Below are 21,044 nucleotides of genomic sequence, written 5' to 3'. Positions count from 1 at the left end.
GTCTTCTTTTCATCTAAATGCACTTATCTTAATTTCTGAGTCTAGAAACCATCTCTGGATTGCCTTCTGTTTATATATTCCAATTACTTACTAGAATTCTGTACTGGAAAAACTGACATTAGATGTTCAGTTTATCTGAATGAATGTGAGCATTACCACAGATTTAAACCTAATCTCAAACATCACGGGCTAAAAAATCTAGTCATAAATATAGTTTTAATAAAAACCAGAACAGAAAGACAGTGCTAGGTAAAATAAAGTACAAGAAACCTTTTTAAATGTTCCCTATCTTATATAAGAATCCAGAAGGAAGCAATAATCCTGAACCATCTTCCCCCCTTGGCTAGTCTTTTGATATCCCAGTTATTAAAGCCTCTTGGGCTTTGGTGTGATATGAGAAAACTGCTCAACATTTGCCCTATCAGAAAAATTACAGGACTGAGGGGTGGAGGAAGGGTTTTAGAAACAAAATTCTGAGTAACATGAACAAGAGCCACAAGTCAAATAAACATGTAACAAAAATCCCCCTGAGCTCTGTGGCATTTTAACACAACTGTAGAGAGTGAAGGCCTGGAAAAACTGGGTCAGGATGTGAAAATCCTCTAGGGGCCTGTCTGGAACAGCTCTCATTAGAGAAACCCTGTGTACCACAAGATTTGTTTCAGAAGTTTTACTTGACACGTCTCTTCATATCACTCTCTGTGTTTATCAACATGCTTAAGTTCCCACGACTTACCGGATCACCCAGAGACAATGGCAATGGCCCTCACCTGGTGCTGAAGCTGAAGGTGAGGAAACGTCTTGAGGGCCCAGGCGACCTGTTCTTCGTTTTCTGCTAGGGTGACAGTGCACGTGCTATACACCAGCACACCCCCCGGCTTCAGCAGCTCAGCTGCCTAAAGACAGGTGTGATCGAATGATGAGTATCGCAAGAGCAAGTGAACATTTTAAATATAATGTATGTAAACAAATATATACACGAAATACATCTATAAGTGAAACGATTCTCACAGAACACCTACTGCACGCTCGCAGAAGACCTCAGACTTCTGGAAGGGCCAGAAAACCTCCACATAACCAGGCAGGACAAAAGAAAAAAGAAAAAGAGAGACAGAAAGGAATCAGGACTGGACCTGCGCCCCTGGGAGGGAGCTGTGCAGAAGGAAAGTTCCCTGCACCCTGGGAAGTCCCCTTATCGGCGGGAGGACCAGCCTGGATGGAAGCGGAGCTTTGGAGCCCCGGAGATGAACGCAGCAACCAGCCTGCGGAAGGCAAAACGGACAGTGACCGGCACAGGCGGTCTGTCCCGCTGCCCTGCGCTCCCCAGCCTGAGACACTCAGCTGCCGGTATGGGGAGGCGGGGCGCTGGGTGCTGAAGCTTGGGCTTCAGAGACAGTCCCAGGGAGAGGACCGGGGTTGGCTGTGTGAAGACACCTTGAAGAGGCTGCAGAATGGCAACTGAGGCTGCACTCAGAAGAAGCCTGGGCCCATGAGAGACGGCAAGGCACCACTGTTGGGTGGGGCACGCGAGGAGAGGGGTGGGAAAACCACAGGAGTGTCTTTCCCTACACGCGCTCCGAGGCAACAGGACACGGCCTACACAAGCTCCGGGGGCGGGCACGAGCCGCCACTGCCATCACGGGCTCCAGAGGCAGGCACAGGCCACGACCACCACTAAGAGACCCGCGGGTGGGCTCCCGTCACCACCCCCGCTATCCCCGGGAGCACGCGGGCTGCTGCCACCACTGGGAGACACGGGAGAGGGTGCCAACGGCTGCCCCAGCCGTACCGGGAGCGCGCACAGGCCACCGCACCTGCATACCCCGTATCAAGCGGGTAACGGCCAGCGCACACTGAGGAAAGAGGCAGCAAGCATCCGGACCAAAAGCAGCCCTCGATTCCAGACAAGATGGCGGAGTAGAAGGACCTGACCTCACCTCCTCTCACGAAAACACCAAAATCACACCTAAATGCTGAACAGCCATCAACAAAAACAGATCGGAACCTACCAAAAAAGACAGTTTGTTACAATATATCCACAGACAAAGAAAAAGCCACAATGAGATAGTAGGAGGGACGCTTTCATGATAAAAGCAAATCCCATACCCGCCGGGTGGGCAACCCACAAAGTGGAAAATAATTACAGTGCAAGGTTCTCCCGCAAGAGTTAAGGTTCCGGGCCCCTGGTCAGGCTCCCCAGCCTGAGGGTCTGGCATCGAGAGGAGGAACCTCCAGAGCATCTGGCTTTGAAGACCAGCAGGGCTTAGGTGCAGGACCTCCAGAGGACGAGGGGAAACAAAGACTCCAGTCTTGGAGGGCGCACACAAGATTTCACATGCACTGGGACCCAGTGCAAAGCAGTGACTCTGTAGAAACCTGGGCTAGACCTACCTGTGGGTTTTGGAGGGTCTCCTGGGGAGGCAGGGGTTGACTGTGGCTCACTAATGGGAGCAAGGTCACTGGTGGCAGAGGTCCCAGGGAATACTGATTGGCCTGAGTTCTCCAGGAGGTTGCCATGTTGGCACCAACACCAAGCCCTACCCAACAGCCTACAGGCTCCAGTGCTAGAACACCTCAGACCATACAACCAGTGGGATAGGAACACAGCCCCAACCATCAGCAGACAGGCTGCCTAAAGCCATAACTGAGTTCACAGCCACATCTAAACACACCACTTGACATGAACCTGCCCACCAGAGGGATGAGACCCAGCTCCATCCACCAGTGGGCAGGCACCTCCCACCAGGAAGCCTGCACAAGCCCCAGGACCAACCTCACCCACCAGGGGGCAGAAACCAGGAGCAAGAGGAGCTACAGTCCTGCAGCCTGAGAAACGGAGACCACAAACACATACAGTTAGACAAAATGAGATGGCAGAGAAATATGTTCCAGAAGAAGGAACAAGATAAAAACCAAAAAGAAAAACTAAGTGAAGTGGAGACAGGCAATCTACCTGAGAAAGAATTTACAGTAACAGTAGTAGAGATGATCCGAGATATCGGAAAAAGAATGGAGGTACAGACCAAGAAGACAGAAGAAATGTTTAACAAAGAGCTAGAAGATTTGAAGAACAAACAGAGATGAACAATACAATAACTGCAATGAAAAATACACTAGAAGGAATCAATAACAGAATAAATGAGGCAGAAGAACAAATAAGTGAGCTGGAAGACAGTGGTAGAAATCACTGCCACAGAACAGAATAAAGAAAAAAGAATGAAAGGAAATTAGGACAATTTCAGAGACCTCTGGGACAACATTAAATCAACCAACATTCACATTATAGGGGTCCTAGAAGGAGAAGAGAGAGGGAAAGGGTCTGAGAAAATATTTGAAGAGATTATAGCAAAAACTTCCCTAACATGAGAAAGGAAACACTCACTCAAGTCCAGGAAGCGCTGAGAGTCCCATACAAGATTAACCCAAGGAGGAACATGCCAAGACACACATTAATCAAACTGACAAAAATTAAAGACAAAGAAAAAATATTAAAAGGAACAAATAACATAAAAAGGAATCCCCATAAGGTTATCAGCAGATTTTTCAGCAGAAACTCTGCAAGTCAGAAGGGAGAGGCACAATATATTTAAAGCGATGAAAGGAAAAAACCTACTACAAGAATACTTTGCTCAGCAATACCCTCATTCAGATACGACATTCAGATTTGATGGAAAACTCAAAAAAGCTTCAGAGACAAGCAAAAGCTTAAAGAATTCAGCACCACCAGACCAGCTTCACAACAAATGCTAAAGGAAATTCTCTAGACAGAAAAGAAAAGGCCACAAGTAGAAATAAGAAAATTACAAATGGAAAAGCTCACTGGTAAAGGCAAACATAAAGCAACGGTAGGAAATCATCCACACACAAATATGATATCCAAACCAGCAATCATGAGGAGAGTAGAAATGCAGGATACTGGAAATGTACTGGAAATTAAGAGACCAGAAACTTAAAACAAGCTTGTATATATACAAACTGCTGCATCAGAACCTCACAGGAACCACAAACCAAAAATCTACAATAGACACACACAAAAAAAGAAAAAGCAATCCAAACACAACACTAAAGACAGCCATCAAATCACAAGAGAACAAAAGAGGAAGGGAAGAAAAAAGACCTACAAAAACAAATCCAAAACAATTTACAAAAATGGCAATAAGAACACATTATTGATAATTACCTTAAATGTAAATGGATTAAATACTCCAACCAAAAGACACAGACTGGCTGAATGGATACAAAAACAAGACCGATATATATGCTGTCTACAAGACAACCACCTCAGATCTAAGGACATATACAGACTGAAAGTGAGAGGATGGAAAAAGGTATTCCATGTAAATGGAAATCAAAAGAAAGCTGGAGTAGCAATACTCATAACAGACAAAATAGACTTTAAAAATAAAGACTGTTACAAGAGACAAAGAAGGACACTACATAATGATCAAGGGATCAATCCAAGAAGAAGATATAACAACTGTAAATATATATGCATCCAACATAGGAGCACCTCAATATATAAGGCAAATGCTAACAGCCATAAAAGGACAAATCGACAATAATACAATAATAGTGGGGGACTTTAACACCCCACATTCATCAACAGACAGATCATCCAGAAAGAAAATCAATAAAGAAACACAGGCCTTAAATGACACACTAGACAAGATGAACTTAATTCACATATGTGTAGAACATTCTATCCGAAAGCAGCAGAATACACATTCTTCTCAAGTGCACATGGAACATTCTCCAGGACAGATCATATCTTGGGCCACAAATCAAGCCTCGGTAAATTTAAGAAAGTTGAAATCATATCATGTTTTCCGACCACAATGCTATGAGATTAGAAATCAATTACAGGGAAAAAACTGTAAGAAACATGAACACATGGAAGCTAAACAATATGTTACTAAAAAATCAATGGGTCACAGAAGAAATCAAAGAGGAAATCAAAAGCTATCTGGAGACAAATGACAATGAAAACATGACAATCCATAACCTATGGGATGCAGCAAAAGCAGTTTTAAGAGGGAAGTTTACAACAATACAGTCTTACCTCAGGAAACAAGAAAATCTCAAATAAACAACCTAACTTTACACCAGCAACCAGAGAAAGAAAAAACAAAACCCAAAATAGCAGAAGGAAAGAAAACATAAAGATCAGAGCAGAAATAAATGAAATAGAGATGAAGAAAACAATAGAAAAGATCAATGAAACTAAACGCTGGTCCTTTTTGAAAAGATAAAATTGATAACCCTTTAGCCAGACTCATCAAGAGGGAGAGGGCTCAAGTTAATAAAATTAAAAATGAAAAAGCAGAAGTTACAATGGACACCACAGAAATACAAAGAGTCATAAGAGACTACTATGAACACATATATGCCAATAAAATGGACAACCTAGAAGAAATGGACAAATTCTTAGAAAGGTACAATTTCCCAAGACTGAACCAGGAAGAAATAGAAAATATGAACAGACCAATCACAAGTACTGAAATTAAAACTGTGATTAAAAATCTTCCGACAAACAAAAGTCCAGGATCAGATGGCTTCACTGGTGAAGCTGATCAAACGTTTACAGGAGAGTTAACACCTATCCTTCTGAAACTCTTCCAAAAAACTGCAGAGGAAGAAACACTCCCAAACTCATTCTATGAGGCCACCATCACCCTGACACCAAAATTTGTATGGAGACACAAATGACTCCGAATAGCAGAAGAAATCTTGAGAAAGAAAAATGGAGCTGGAGAAATCAATCAGACACCCAGACTTCAGAATACAATACAAAGCTACAGTCATCAAAACAGTATGGTACTCGCACAAAACCAGACTCATAGATCAATGGAAGAGGATAGAAAGCCCAGAAATAAACCCCACACCTATGGAAAATTAATCTATGACAAAGGAGGCAAGAATATACTGTGGAGAAAAGACAGTCTCTTCAATAGTGGTGTTGGGAAAACTGGACAGCTACATGCAAAAGAACGAAATTAGAACATTCTCTAACATCATACACAAAAATAAACTCAAAATGGATCAAAGACCTAAATGTAAGGCCAGACACTATAAAACTCTTAGAGGAAAACATAGGCAGAACACTGTTTGATATAAATCACAGCAATATCTTTGTGGACCCACCTCCTACAGTAATGAAAATAAAAACAAAAATTAAAAAATGGGACCTAATTAAACTTAAAAGCTTTTGCACAGCAAAGGAAACCATCAACAAATCGAAAAGACGACCCACAAAATGGGAGAAAATATTTGCAAACAAAGTGACCGACAGGGGATTAATCTCCAAAATATACAAACAGCTCATGCAGCTCTATGTCAAAAAAACAAACAACCCAATCAAAAAATGGGCAGAAGATCTAAATAGACACTTCTCCAAAGAAGACATACAGATGGCCAAAAAGCACATGAAAAGATGCTCAACTTCACTAATTATCAGAGAAATGTAAATCAAAACTACAATGAGTTACCACCTCACACCAGGCAGAATGGCCATCATCAAAAAGCCTACAAACAATAAATGCTGGAGAGGGTGTGGAGAAAAGGGAACCCTCTTGCACTGTTGGTGGGAATGTAAATTGATACAGCCACTATGGAGAACAGTATGGAGGTTCCTTAAAAAACTAAAAATAGAGTTGCCATATGATCCAGCAATCCAATTCCTGGGCATATATCTGGACAAAACCATAATTAGAAAAGATAGACACACCCCAATGTTCACTGCAGCACTATTTACAATAGCCAGGACATGAAAAAAACCTAAATGTCTATCAACAGATGAATGAATAAAGATGATGTGGTGCACATATACAATGGAATATTACTCAGCCATAAAAAAAGAATGAAATAATGCCATTTGCAGCAACATGGATGGACCTAGAGATTATCATACTAAGTGAAATAAGCCAAAGACAAAAATCATATGATACCACTTATATGTGGAATCTAAAAAAATGATACAAATGAACTTAGTTACAAAACAGAAACAGACTCACAGACATAGAAAACAAACTTATGGTTACCAAAGGGGAAAGGTGGCAGGGAGGGATAAACTAGGCGTTTTGAATTAACATATGCACACTACCATATATATAAATAATCAACAAGGACCTACTGTATAGCACAGGGAACTCTACTCAATATTCTGTAATAACCTATATATGGGAAAAGAATCTGAAGAAGAATGGATATATGTATATGTATAAATGAATCACTTTGCTGCACACTTGAAACTAACACAACATTGTAAATCAACTATACTCCAATATAAAATAAAAATTAAAAAAAAAAAGATACACATACCCCAGTGTTCACAGCAGCACTATTTACAATAACCAAGACATGGAAGCAACCTATGTCCATCAACAGAGGAATGGATAAAGAAGATGTGGTATATATGTACAACGGAATATTACTCGGCCATAAAAAAACAATGAAATAATGCCATTTGCAGCAACATGGATGGACCTAGAGACTATCATACTAAGTGAAGTCAAGTCAGACAGAGAAAGACAAATATCACATAATATCACTTATATGTGGAAGCTAAAAAAAAATGATACAAATGAACTTATTTACAAAACGGAAATAGACTCACAGACATAGAAAAAAAAGTTATGGTTATCAAAGGGGATAACAGTATGGGGGAGAGATAAACTAGGAGTTTGGGATTAACACATATACACTACTATGTATAAAACAGATAACCAACAAGGACCTACTGTATAGCACAGGGAACTCTATTCAGTATTCTGTTATAACCTATATAGGAAAAGAATCTGAAAAAGAATGGATATATGTATAACCGAATCACTTTGCTGTATACCTGAAACTAACATAACATTGTAAATCAACTATACTCCAAAAAAAGTTATTTAAAAAAAAAGACTCATGGGTAGGATTTATAAAAGGAGAAAAGGACCATGATTCCTTTATATTATTTATGGTTTATTTTTTAAATGGGAAGAGTAAGTCAGGCTTGTTGTAACACACATTTATAAATGTGTACAAAATAAAGATGTATAAAGAAAAAATATAAACATATATGATACCTTTTTCAAGTGTCTGGGATAAATACGTGATGGTCTGTATGACCAGGACTCCCTCTTTAATTAGAGTGTTCCAGGCCAGATGCATTCCATTATCTTGGAGCTGTTTTAGTCCATCTGGACCAAGACTTTCCCAAATATGACTATTCAGTTTCACAGCTTTAGATACCATTTTTATGCTGAAAACTCACCAATTTACATTTTTAGGTGAGACTCCTTTTTGAATTCTGTACCCATATGTTCAACGGCATTCTCAATATTTTTACCCTCAGATGTGACATGTCCCAAACTGAACTCCTACCTTCTTCCTCTGAAACCTCCTGGAGCCGGACTCCCATCCTCCCCGGGGGCGCAGGCCCCAATCTCAGATTATCCTTTATGCCTCCTGCTCTCACGTTCCCCAGTCATCAAGCAAATGCCATCGGCTCTACCTTCAAAATATATCCAGAAGTTGGCTACTTCTCACCAACTTCCACTGCTATCATTCTGCTCCAAGCTTCATGATTTTTCGCCTGGATTATTCAAACAGTTTCCTACCTGCTTCATTCCCTGCCCTCCTACCATCTATTCTCAACACAGCAGCCAGATCGGTGGCTTCTCAGCTCAAAACCCTTCCATGCTGAGTTCCCTGGGGGCCTAGTGGTTAGGATCCCAGGCTTTCACTGCCGCGGCCCAGGTTCAATCCCTGGCCAGGGAACTGAGATCCCACAAGCCGCATGGCACAGCCAAAAAACACAACAAAACAAAAAAACCCTTCCAATGTTCCCGTCATCCCTTGGAGTCGAAGCCCACGTCCTCAGAGTGGCCTTCGAGGCCCTGCGTACGGCAGGCCCCTCGCGGCCTTCCCTTCTCGTGCGCCTGGCTTGCCCTGCTTGAGCACCACCTGCCTCTGTTGTTCTGGAATGTGCGTGGCACACACCGACCTCAGGACCTCTGCACCAGCCCGAAAGCTCTGCTCCGTCCCTGCAGTGCTCGCTCCCTCCTCACCACCCTCTTATCTTTTTTTTTTATTCATTTATTTATTTATTCATTCATTTATGGCTGTGTTGGGTCTTTGTTTCTGTGTGAGGACTTTCTCTAGTAGCGGCGAGCGGGGCCCACTCTTCATCGCGGTGCGCGGGCCTCTCACCATCGCGGCCTCTCTTGTTGCGGAAAACAGGCTCCAGACGCGCAGGCTCAGTAGTTGTGGCACACGGGCTTAGTTGCTTCGTGGCATGTGGGATCTTCCCAGACCAGGGCTCGAACCCGTGTCCCCTGCATTGGCAGGCAGATTCTCAACCACTGCACCACCAGGGAAGCCCCCCACCCTCTTATCTTTGTTTCTACTTCGGCGTCTCAGCAGCGCCCTCCCTGCCCAGCCCATGTACACTTTTCAACTGTTCCGATCAGGCGCTCCCATCCCCCTTCCTCTCTAAAGTTTGCTTCATTGGGTCACTGCCTTGGAATACAAGAAATCTCTAACTCAACTGGCTGTTTATTTTCCTCCCCAGTTAGAACAGAAACCCCATGTAAAAGGTCAGGGGTTGACTCGCATGTCATCGGCACCTAGAGTTGTGTATTACATATAGGAGGTGCCCAATGAGTATTTGTCCAGGAAATAAGGTGTAATATGAAAATGAACTTGTCCCAAATAACTAAAGTTTCTCTTTTCAAATTCCCAGATTTTTAAAAAATGTTAATGAAAATCTTAAAAAAAAAAGCATATACTATGCTTTCTTAACCACAGTACACTGATCAAAATTTAAACTTTGCTACTGGGTGCCAGCTGCTGTTCTAAGCACATGACACGGCTCTTCTCAACAAATCTTATAACCGCCGTGAGAACTGTAGCCCCATCAGGGGGAGTTACCCTACTCACTTCTCCCATATGGGAACCCAGGTACCTAGAGTAACTTATGTGGAGGCACTGTGTCCACGGTCTCAACTCCTACCCTCACCCAATGGCACACCCACTAGATTCTACACTCTCTTGCACACGGTCAGCTGCTCCTTGTCACTGAGACCAACACATCTCCTCCCAAGTAGCCTCTTAAAATGTCTTTTTGCTATGAGCTAAAAAGAACAAAGAGCCAGGTCTCTTAAAACAGGGTCCTAATTTTACCCTCACATCAAACTGGGTTGCAGCTATAAGCAAAGCTTCTTTTTTTTGCTGCTTGCTGTTTTAACTTCCAGGATGTGTTCTCTGAAGACCATATACAATAGAAGTTTAAACAATCCACTCTTAGTGCCACTTTTGTGTAGGAAAGGAGACACCAGGAGTGCTGAAAAGAAATGTACTTAAAGACAGCTTCAGAGACGGAATCATCAGAGCATATCCACTGTTGCTGCAGCCTGTGTATTTATAATTAGAGAACTCAGAGGAAATGGTGGGATCATCTCTGATCAAATGCTGTCTACATCCTATGAAATCATGTTGGCAAGACTGACAGAAATTCTCACATGTTCTATCTGGGCTTCTTCTGCAACATACTGTAGACCAGTTAGATTTGCTACATTTTTATGGTCCTTCTATATCTGACACTGGATGCTGTCACTTCCCAATCTTATGAATGTGTTCGCCTCTATTGGATTTCCCACTTTTAATTCACTAAGATGATCCAAGAACCCTATAAAAAAGTAATTTATTTTACACCCAAATGTTTTACATCAATTAGTAACTATGTTAACAACCCCCCCTTTATTTTTGGCCATGCCGTGCGGCGTGCGGGATCTTAGTTCCCCGACCAGGGATCGAACCCGGGCCCCCTGCAGCAGTGGAAGCACGGAGTCCTAACCACTGGACCGCCAGGGAAGTCCCAACAACGCTCTATTTTTAAGACAGAGCAGAATGTTTGAAATTCCTTAAATGTCTCAGAGAAGAAATTCTACTATTGCCTGAGATGAAAGAGTGAGTCAACATAAAGGAAAACCAGGTCTCTGGTGTTCTGTGTGTGTGGTACAGCGTATATAAAATTTACCATTTTAACCATTTTTAAGTGTACAATTCAATGGCATTAAGTACACTCACACTGTTTACAACCATCACCATTATCCCATCTCCCGAACTTTTTCATCATCCCAAACTGAAACTCTGGACCCCCTGAAACAGGGACTCCCCATTCGTTCTGCTGTCCCTCCAGCCTCTGGTGACCTCTATTCTACTTTCCGTCTCCATGAATTTGCCTATTCTTGATACTCAGATCAACGGAATCACACACCATGTGGTCCTTTTGTGTCTGGCTTATATAACGTAGCATAATGTGTTCAAACTTCATCCATGTTGTAGCGTGTATCAGAATCGCATTCCTTTTTAAGGCTGGGCAATATTCCATTGTGTGGACGTACCACATTTTACTTCTCCCTTCATCTGCTGATGGACACCTGGGCTTTTTCCACATTTCGGTTACTGTGAATAATGCTGCTGTGAATTCTGCTCTCAGTCTTTAAAAGATCAAACTAGTAAAGGTCACCTTTCTCCCAGAGCAAAAGATCATCACATACCACAGTGAAGAGTTTTCGCTGTAATGGTTGATACGATGTCACTTCCTTCAAAGTCCAAGTACAAGCCATGCTTGGTCTCTGCCCCATTCCACTGCAGGGAGCATCCAGAAGAATTCGGTCAAAAGATTCTGGTAAGAATGGAGGTTCTCCTATAAAGAGAATTTTAAACATTATTTGCTCTCTGCCCTATTAGCACAGAAAACTCCTGAAACAGATGCAATTATCGGAATTTAACATCATAATCTAGAATAGAAAGTAATGCATAACAATTCCTCCATTCCATAAGGTAGCTGGTTAAGCTAACTGACTTACAGGTAAAAGAGGTTAAAGATGTGATTATTATAGGATTAACTGATATAGCGCAAGCCAAGGCCTAATCAAACAAGACCAGTACCCCCAATGTCAGAAGCCACACTTCATCAGAGCTAGGACATGAAATTAACTCTAGTCATTCTAAGAGCTGGTATTTTTCTTAGGAAATCTTACTGCAGACAGCCCCAGAAAAAGAGACTACCTTTTAGGTTCCAGGCAAACATCCTGGTTCTACGGTTCCTCGGCCTCCTTACTTCCGTGGCCCATCAGCAAGGCTATGCTCTACAACAAGTCCACATAGCCCCGAATCCAATCTTCCACAGGTTTCCCTCTGCATTTGCTTACATAACTTTCTCCACTCCAGCTTCTCATCTACTTAGGGTTACTGGAGAAAATCATGAAACCAAGCAGGTCTGCTCATATAGTTATGGTATCTAACTGTAGGCAAGATATTACTGCAGACTGCTTTCCTACAGTGCCCACAGCAGCGTTCTGGGTCTCACCCCAAGATAACCTGCTTTCCTGACTGAAAAACTGTGAGACACAAGCTCTTATCAATTTAACTCATCTCCATCCACAACCATCCTTGCTTTCTTATCGACTGTCTCCAAAGAAATATCTTTTCAAAGTAAGCAATTATTTTTAAGGTTTTTAATACATACTGATAAAATCCTGTAGAAAGACTATAATGCAATTTACACTTCCAGTGTCATGAGTGTACTTTGCCCAAAATCCTCACCAAAGTTGATAATTATGTTATTGACCATTTGTATTTTTTTGTTTAGATGGCCACATCATCTTTGCTGGTTTTCTACTGAGACTTGTCTATTTTGTATTGATTAGAAGAGCTCTTTGTACATCAAAAATAGTAATCTCACCTTTCTTAACTGTTTTACAAATATTTCCCACTATTTGCCATCTGCCACAGTTTTTTTTTTTTACATACATAAATGTTGAGTATTAAATTTATCTTTTTTCTTTTGAGTTCTAGCTTGGCTTTCATGCTTTAAAATCTTCCCCATTATGAAGTCAAATAAATGTTCATCTATACCTGCTTCTAGTTACTTTCCGTTTAATTCTTGACAGTAAACTTTAATCCATCTTAAAGTTACTTTTGTGTATAAACTTTTCCGCCAACCCTCCAAACAAAAAAATCATCTTAGAGCTATTTATTAATTTACTTTTCCCCTCTAGGTTTGCAATGTTAATTTTATCATATACGAAATTTTAGTATACATTTGAACCTATTTCAAGGACTATCTGTTCTGCTCCAAATATGCTAGTTACTAAGCTATATTCTTCTGAGCTCCAAGCTTACCCGCCTCTACTCTGCTGTGTGATGCTGAGGCGGGAACTCTGTGAACTACAATTCTCCTCTGCCTGTTGGCTTCAAGATTCACCAACAGGAGGCAGAGAAGCGATGGGGGTGGGAAGAGGATGAAGGATAAAAGGGGTAGAGAACAGGACTTGATCCTTCCTGATGCCTTGTTGTTTCTGTCAAAACAATCCCAGGAAGAGCCCTTCGCCTGGACAGGTACAGTTTCCAGCTTCTTCCCTTCAGTATCAGTCTGAAGTGGACAGAGCCCCCTGTCTCAGGCTGTACGCCCCAGCTCACTGCAGTGCCCTGCCCTGGACCCTGAGTAGCACAGCAGCTCGGTAAACCCCTCCTCAGGGCTCTGAGTCCCAGCTCCAGGGATCCTTGCCCCGAAACTCTGGAGCGCCCAGAAAGACATCCACACACTTATAGTCAATTAACCTGTGACAAGGGAAGCAAAAGTACACAGTGGGGGAAAAGGCAGTCTTCAATAAGAGGTGTGGGGAAAACTGGACAACTATACGCAAAAGAATGAAGTTAGAACATTTTCTCACACCATATATAAAAATAAAATCAAACTGGACAAAAGTCCTAAATGTAAGACCAGAAACCATACACCAACTAGAAGAAAACACAGGCAGCACACTCCTTTACAGAAGTCTCAGCAATTCTGTTTCACCTGAGGAAAGGAAAGCCAAAGCAAAAATAAACAACTGGCACCTAATCAAACCTAAAAGCTTTTGCACAGTGAAAGAAACCACCCACAAAACCAAATGACAATCTATAGAATGGTAGCAAATTATCTGCCTGATAAGGGTTAATATCATATCCAAAGTATATAATGAACTCACAAAACTCAATATCAAAAAAACAAAACCACCTGATTAAAAAATGGGCAGAGAACCTGAACAGGCATTTTTCCAAAGGAGACATACAGATGGCTAACAGGCACATGAAAAGATGCCCAACAGCACTAATCATCAGGGAAATGCAAATCAAATCCACAGGTCATCAAAAAGACAAGAGATAATAGGCATTGATGAGGATGTGGAGAAAAGGGAACCCTCATGCACTGCTGGTGGGAATGTAAACTGGTGCAACCACCATGGAAAACAGTATGGAAGTTCCTCATAAAATTAAAAACAGAACTACTACTAATGAAAAGAACAAAGAGGCAGAAGACCAACCAGGAAACAGAACACTTCAACATTATAAACCAACTAGACCTAATAGAAAACACTATGTAACAGCAGAATGCATATTCCTCTCCAGTGCATGTGGAGACAAACCATATGCAAGGCCATAAGACAAAGCTGAGTAAATCTGAAAAAGGTTAAACTCATACAACGTTTCTTCTCCCACCAAAATGGAATGAAAACAGAAGTTAGTAATAGAAAGAAATCTGGAAAATTCCAAGCATGTGGAAATTTAAAAACATGTTCCTAAATAACCGTGGGTCAAAGAAATCACAGGTAAATCCTAAAATGCTGTGACATGAACGAAAACAAAACACAATGTACCAAATCTTATGGGAAGTACTGAAATAGTGCTTAGAGGGACATTTACAGCTGTAAATAAGTACATTAAAAAGAAAAGTCTCAGGACTTCCCTGGTGGTGCAGTGGTTAAGAATCCACCTGCCAATGCAGGGGACATGGGTTCGAGTCCCGGTCCAGGAAGATCCTGAACGCCATGGAGCAACTAAGCCCGTGCGCCACAACTACTGAGCCTGCGCTCTAGAGCCCATGTGCCACAACCACTGAAGCCCACACGCCTAGAGCCCGTGCTCTGCAACAAGAGAAGCCACCTCAATGAGAAGCCTGCGCACCGCAATGGAGAGCAGTCCCTGCTCGCCACAACTAGAGAAAGTCTGCGCAGCGACGAAGACCCAACACAGCCAAAAATAAATAGATAAATTTATTAAAAAAAAAAAAAAAAAGAAAGAAAAAAGAAAAGTCTCAAAGTAATAATCCAGGCTTCCATTCTTAAGACACTGAAAAAAGATGAGCAAACTAAAAATGAAGCAGAGGAAGAAAATAATAAAAATTAGAGCAGAGAGGCTCCCCCGACGCCAGGGCCGCAGTCGCTTCAGCTTGGCCTGCGGCTCTCAGGGGTAAAAGGGGCTCCAGAGGTGTGTCTCCAACCCCAGTGCCAATCACCCCACACCGCAATCGTTGTGGGGAAGAGAACAGAGGAGTGAAGAAGGGTGCATTTTCCCTCTCACCTCAAAGCTCAGCTAGGGAAACCGTGTAGCCCTGACCAGTGGGCTCAAGGCCCTACTGGAAACTGGTTCTCAGCTTGAGAGATGAGGAAACAAGAACCAGTAACAAGCACATTTTTTTTTTTTTTCAATTTTTGAGGGGTGTTGAGACAAGATGGCAGAATAGATCTTTAGCCAGACTCGTCAAGAAAAAAGGGAGAGGGCTCAGATCAATAAACTTAGAAATGAAAAAGGAGAAGTTGCAAAGGACACTACAGAAATATAAAGGATCATAAGACACTATTACAATCAACTATATGCCAATAAAATGGACAAACTAGAAAAAATGGACAAACTCTTAGAAAAACACAATCTCCCAAGACTGAACCAGGAAGAAATAGAAAATATGAACGGACCAATCACAAGTACTGAAATTGAAACTGTGATTGAAACCTCCCAACAAACAAAAGTCAAGGGGCTTCCCTGGTGGCGCAATGGTTGACAATCTGCCTGCCAATGCAGGGGACGTGGGCTCGAGCCCTGGTGCAGGAAGATCCCACATGCCGCAGAGCAACTAAGCCCATGCACCACAACTACTAAGCCTGTGCTCTAGAGCCTGCGAGCCACAACTACTGAGCCCATGTGCTGCAACTATTGAAGCCCGCTCGCCGCAACTAGAGAAAGCCTGCGCACAGCAATGAAGACCCAATGCAGCCAAAAATAAATAAATATATAAATAAATAAATCTATTTATTTATTAAAAAAAAAAAAAAGTAGAGGACCAGACGGATTCACAGGCAAATTCTATCAAACATTTACAGAAGAGTTAAGACCTATCCTTCTGGAACTATTGCAAAAAACTGCAGAGGAAGGAACACTCCCAAGCTCATTCTGTGAAGCCACCATCACCCTCATACTAAAACCAGACAAAGATACCACCAAAAAAAAAAATTACAGACCAATATCATTAATGAACATAGATGCAAAAATCCTCAACAAATATACTAGGAAACCAAATCCAACAATACATTAAAAGGATCACACACCATGACCAAATGGGATTTATCCTGGGGATGCAAGGATTCTTCAACATCTGTAAATCAATCAGTGTGATACACCACATTAACAAAGTGAAAAATAAAAACCATATGACCAAAAAAAAAAAAAAAAACCATATGATCATCTCAATAGATGCAGAAAAAGCTTTTGACAAAATTCAACACCCATTTATGATGAAAACTCTCCACAAAGTGGGCATAGAGGGAACTCACTTCAACATAATAAAGGCCGTATATGACAAACCCACAGCAAACATCACTCTCAATGGTGAAAAGCTGAAAGCATTTCCTCTAAGATCAGGAACAAGACAAGGATGTTCACTCTCACCACTTTTATTGAACATAGTTTTGGAAGTCCTAGCCACAGCAATCAGAGAAGAAAAAGAAATAAAAGGAATACAAATTGGAAAAGAAGAAGTAAAACTATCACTGTTTGCAGATGACATGATACTATACATAGAAAATCCTAAAGATACTAACAGAAAACTACTAGAGCTCATTAATGAATTCAGTAAAGCTGCAGAATACAAAATTAAAACATAGAATATGTTGTATTTCTATACACTAACAATGAAAGTCCAGACACAGAAATTAAAGAAACAATCCCATTTACCATCGCATCAAAAAGAATAAAATACCTATGGATAAACCTACCTAAGGAGACAAAGACCTGTACTCTGAAAAGTATGAAAAACTGATGAAAGAAATCGAAGATGACACAGAGGAAAGATATACCATATTCTTGGGTTGGAAGAATCAATATTGTCAGAATGACTATACAACCCAAGGCAATCTAGAGATTCAATGCAATCCCTATCCAATTACCAATGGCATTTTTCACAGAACTAAATCAAACAAATTTTAAATTTCTATGGAGACACAAAAAACTCTAATAGCCAAAGCAATCTTGAGAAAGAAAAACAAAGCTGGAAGAATCAGGCTCCCTGACTTCACACTATACTACAAAGCTACAGTAATCAAAACAGTATGGAACTGGCACAAAAACAGAAATACAGATCAACAGAACAAGACAAAGTCCAGAAATAAACCCATGCACCTATGATCAATTAATCTACGACAAATGAGGCAAGACTATACAATGGAGAAAAGACAGTGTCTTCAATAAATGGTGCTGGGAAAACTGGACAGCTGCATGTAAAAAATGAAATGAGAACATTTTCTAACACCATGCACAAAAATAAACTCAAAATGAGTTAAAGACCTAAATGTAAGACTGGATACTATAAAACTCTTGGAGGCAAACATAGTAAGAATACTCTTTGTCATAAACTGAAGCAATATCTTTTTTGATCCGTCTCCTAGAGTAATAGAAATAAAAACAAAAACAAACAAATGGGATCTAATTAAACTCAAAAGCTTCTGCACAGCAAAGGAAACCATCAACAAAACGAAAAGATAACCCACAGAATGGGAGAAAATATTTGTAAATGATGTGACCGACAGGGATTAGTCTCCAAAATATACAAACAGCTCATGCAGCTCTATGTCAAAAAAACAAACAACCCAATGAAAAAATGGGCAGAAGATCTCAATAGACATTTCTCCAAAGACATACAGATGGCCAAAAAGCACATGAAAAGATGCTCAACATCAGTAATTATCAGAGAAATGCAAATCAAAACTACAATGAGTTATCACCTCACACCAGTCAGAATGGCCATGATCAAAGTCTACAAACAGGGACTTCCCTGGTGGCACAGTGGTTAAGACTCCATGCTCCCAATGCAGGGGACCAGGGTTGGATCCCAGCTGAGGGAACTAGATCCCACATGCATGCCACAACTAAGAGTTCTCATGCCACAACTAAGGAGCCCACCTGCCACAACTAAGACCCGGCACAACCAAATAAATAAATAAAATTTTTTTTTAAAAGTCTACAAACAAATGCCAGAGAGGGTGTGGAGCAAAGGGAACCCTCCTACACTGCTGGTGGGAAGTAAATTGGTACAACCACTATGGAGAACAGTATGGATATTCCTTAAAAAACTAAAAAGAGAACTACCATATGATCCAGCAATCCCACTACTGGACATATATCCAGACAAAAACATGGTTCAAAAGGATACATGCACCCCAATGTTCACTGCAGCACTGTTTACAATCGCCAAGACATGGAAGCAAACTAAATGTTCATCGACAGAAGAATGGATAAAGAAGATGTGGTAGGGCCCAGGATGTAGAGCTGGCAGTGCCTGACGGCGCGTCTGACACAGAGTTGGGTGGGGTCGAGAGTAGGGGGCAGCGGTCGGGGATGGTGGGAGAAGGAGGAGGCAGCAGCGATCACTTATAAATGGCACTGAAGCAGGACCCAAAGCCTCAATTCCAGGAGGGTGAAAGAGTGCTGTGCTTCCATGGGCCTCTTCTTTATGAAGCAAAGTGTGTAAAGGTTGCCATAAAGGATAAACAAGTGTAATACTTTATACATTACAGTGGTTGGAATAAAAATTGAGATGAATGGGTTCCAGAAAGCAGAGCACTCAAATACGTGGACACCAATCTACACCAAACAACGAGAACTTCAAAAAGCCAATCAGGAGCAGTACGCAGAGGGGAAGATGAGAGGGGCTGCCCCTGGAAAGAAGACTTCTGGTCTGCAACAGAAAAATGCTGACGTGAAAACAAAAAAGAACAAACAGAAAACACCTGGAAATGGAGATAGTGGCAGTACCAGTGAGACACCTCAGCCTCCTACAAGAAAAGGCCCCAAGTAGATCCTACTGTTGACAATGAGCAAACATTCACGAACCGAGCTGAAGTTACAGTAAAGATTCCTGAAGAACTAAAACTGAGGCTTGTTGATGACTGGGACTTAATTACCCGGCAAAAACAGCTCTTTTATCTTCCTGCCAAGAAGAATGTGGATTCCATTCTAGCGGACTATGCAAATCACAAGAAATCTCAAGGAAACACAGATAACAAGGAGTATGCGGTCAATGAAGTTGTGGCAGGGATAAAGGAATACTTCAATGTAATGCTGGGCACTCAGCTGCTCTGCAAATATGAGAGACCACAGTATGCTGAAATCCTCGCAGATCACCCTGATGACGCCCATGTCCCACGTGCATGGAGCGCCACATCTACTGAGATTATCTGTACAAACTGGAGCAATGTTGGCCCACACACCTCTGGATGAGAAGAGCCTTGCTGTATTACTGAATTATCTTCATGATTTCCTAAAACACCTGGCAAAGAACTCTGCAACTCTGCTTAGTGCCAGCGATTAACGAAGCGGCTCCTCCTGAGTACCATCGGAAAGCTGTGTGAGGTGCTTATACTCACTTACGTTTGGATGTCTGTAAATGCATTTTTGTTTCTTAGTCCTTCTCTTGTACAAATGAGTTACTTTGGAAATGTCAGTGTATAATAGAATTGATGTTTGTTTTCTCTTTGATATTTAAACAGAGAAAATGAAAGGAATTACAGCTCCTTTTTTCTTTTCTTTCATTTCAAAGTTGCTACCAGTGTATTCAATGATGGACAACAGAAAGACATACTGTATTTTATTGCTTAGTTGACAAAGCTGCGTTTGAATGCTGGTGGCTCTATTCCTTTGCCACCACACACTTTTATAATGTGTTAATGCTGTGTGACAAAACGCCCTGATTCCTAGCGCCAAAGGTTCAATTCAGTGTGTACAACTGAACACACTCGTCCCTTTGTGCCCCCCTTTTTTTTATGGTGCTTAAAGAGCCCATCCTTTGCAAGTCATCCATGTTGTTCCTTAGGCGTTTTATCTTTGCTCAGATTGCTGAAGAATGGTGGCTTGTTTCATGGCTTCTGTATTTGTGTCTAATGCAGGTTTTAACATGATAGGCACAATGCATTGTGTAGCTACAGTTTTCTGGAAAAGTCAATCTTTTAGAAATTGTTTTTCAGATCTTCAATAAATTTTTTCTTTAAATTAAAAAAAAAAGAAGAAGATGTGGTACATATATACACTGGACTATTACTCAGCCATTAAAAAGAATGAAATAATGCCATTTGCAGCAACATGGATGGACCTGGATATTATCATACCAAGTGAGGTACGTCAGACAGAGAAAGACAAATATATGATATCACTTATATGTGGAATCTTAAAAAAAATAATACAAATGAAGTTGTTCACAGAACAGAAACAGACTCACAGACTTCGAAAACAAACTTACAGTTACCAAAGGGGAAAGGTGGGGGGACGGATAGATTGGGAGTTTGGGATTGACATATACACACTACTGTATTTAAAATAGATAACCAACAAGGTCCTACTGTATAGCACTGGGAACTCTGCTCAATATTCTGTAATAACCTAAATGGGAAGAGAATTTGAAAAGAATAGATATATGTATATGTATAACTGAATCACTCTGCTGTACACCTGAAACTAACACAGCATAGTAAATCAACTATAGTCCAATATAAAATTAAAATTTTTAAATAAAACAAAAAAATTAGAGCAGAAATTAATGAAACAGAGTAAAGAAAAACAAGAATCAACAAAACTGAAAATTGGTTCTTTGGGAAAAATCAACAACATTGACAAAACTTTAATTAGACTGACCAAAAGACTCAAAATACTAAAATCAGTAATTAATGGGGGATATTGCTACTGATCTT

At 41.1% G+C, this 21,044-nt stretch overlaps 1 protein-coding gene and 1 pseudogene across 2 annotated transcripts in view; one reads left to right on the top strand and one right to left on the bottom strand.

Moving 5' to 3' along the window:
• NSUN6 (NOP2/Sun RNA methyltransferase 6) overlaps positions 1-21,044 on the bottom strand; it is a 75,952-nt gene that overhangs the window by 1,762 nt on the left and 53,146 nt on the right. For both annotated transcript variants that reach the window (XM_059915260.1, XM_059915261.1), the window contains 2 exons: positions 11,544-11,692; positions 771-896 (listed from right to left, as the gene is read on the bottom strand). In XM_059915260.1, the coding sequence (XP_059771243.1) occupies positions 771-896; positions 11,544-11,692 (275 nt within the window). The remainder of the gene's footprint in view (positions 1-770; positions 897-11,543; positions 11,693-21,044) is intronic.
• LOC132360222 (mortality factor 4-like protein 1) lies at positions 18,754-19,712 on the top strand (annotated as a pseudogene).

Source organism: Balaenoptera ricei, chromosome 2, assembly GCF_028023285.1.
Source record: "Balaenoptera ricei isolate mBalRic1 chromosome 2, mBalRic1.hap2, whole genome shotgun sequence".
In the NCBI taxonomy this organism is placed as follows: Eukaryota; Metazoa; Chordata; class Mammalia; order Artiodactyla; family Balaenopteridae; genus Balaenoptera; species Balaenoptera ricei.
Note: the sequence above shows the minus strand (reverse complement) of the source record. Positions and strands in the feature narration are given on the sequence as shown.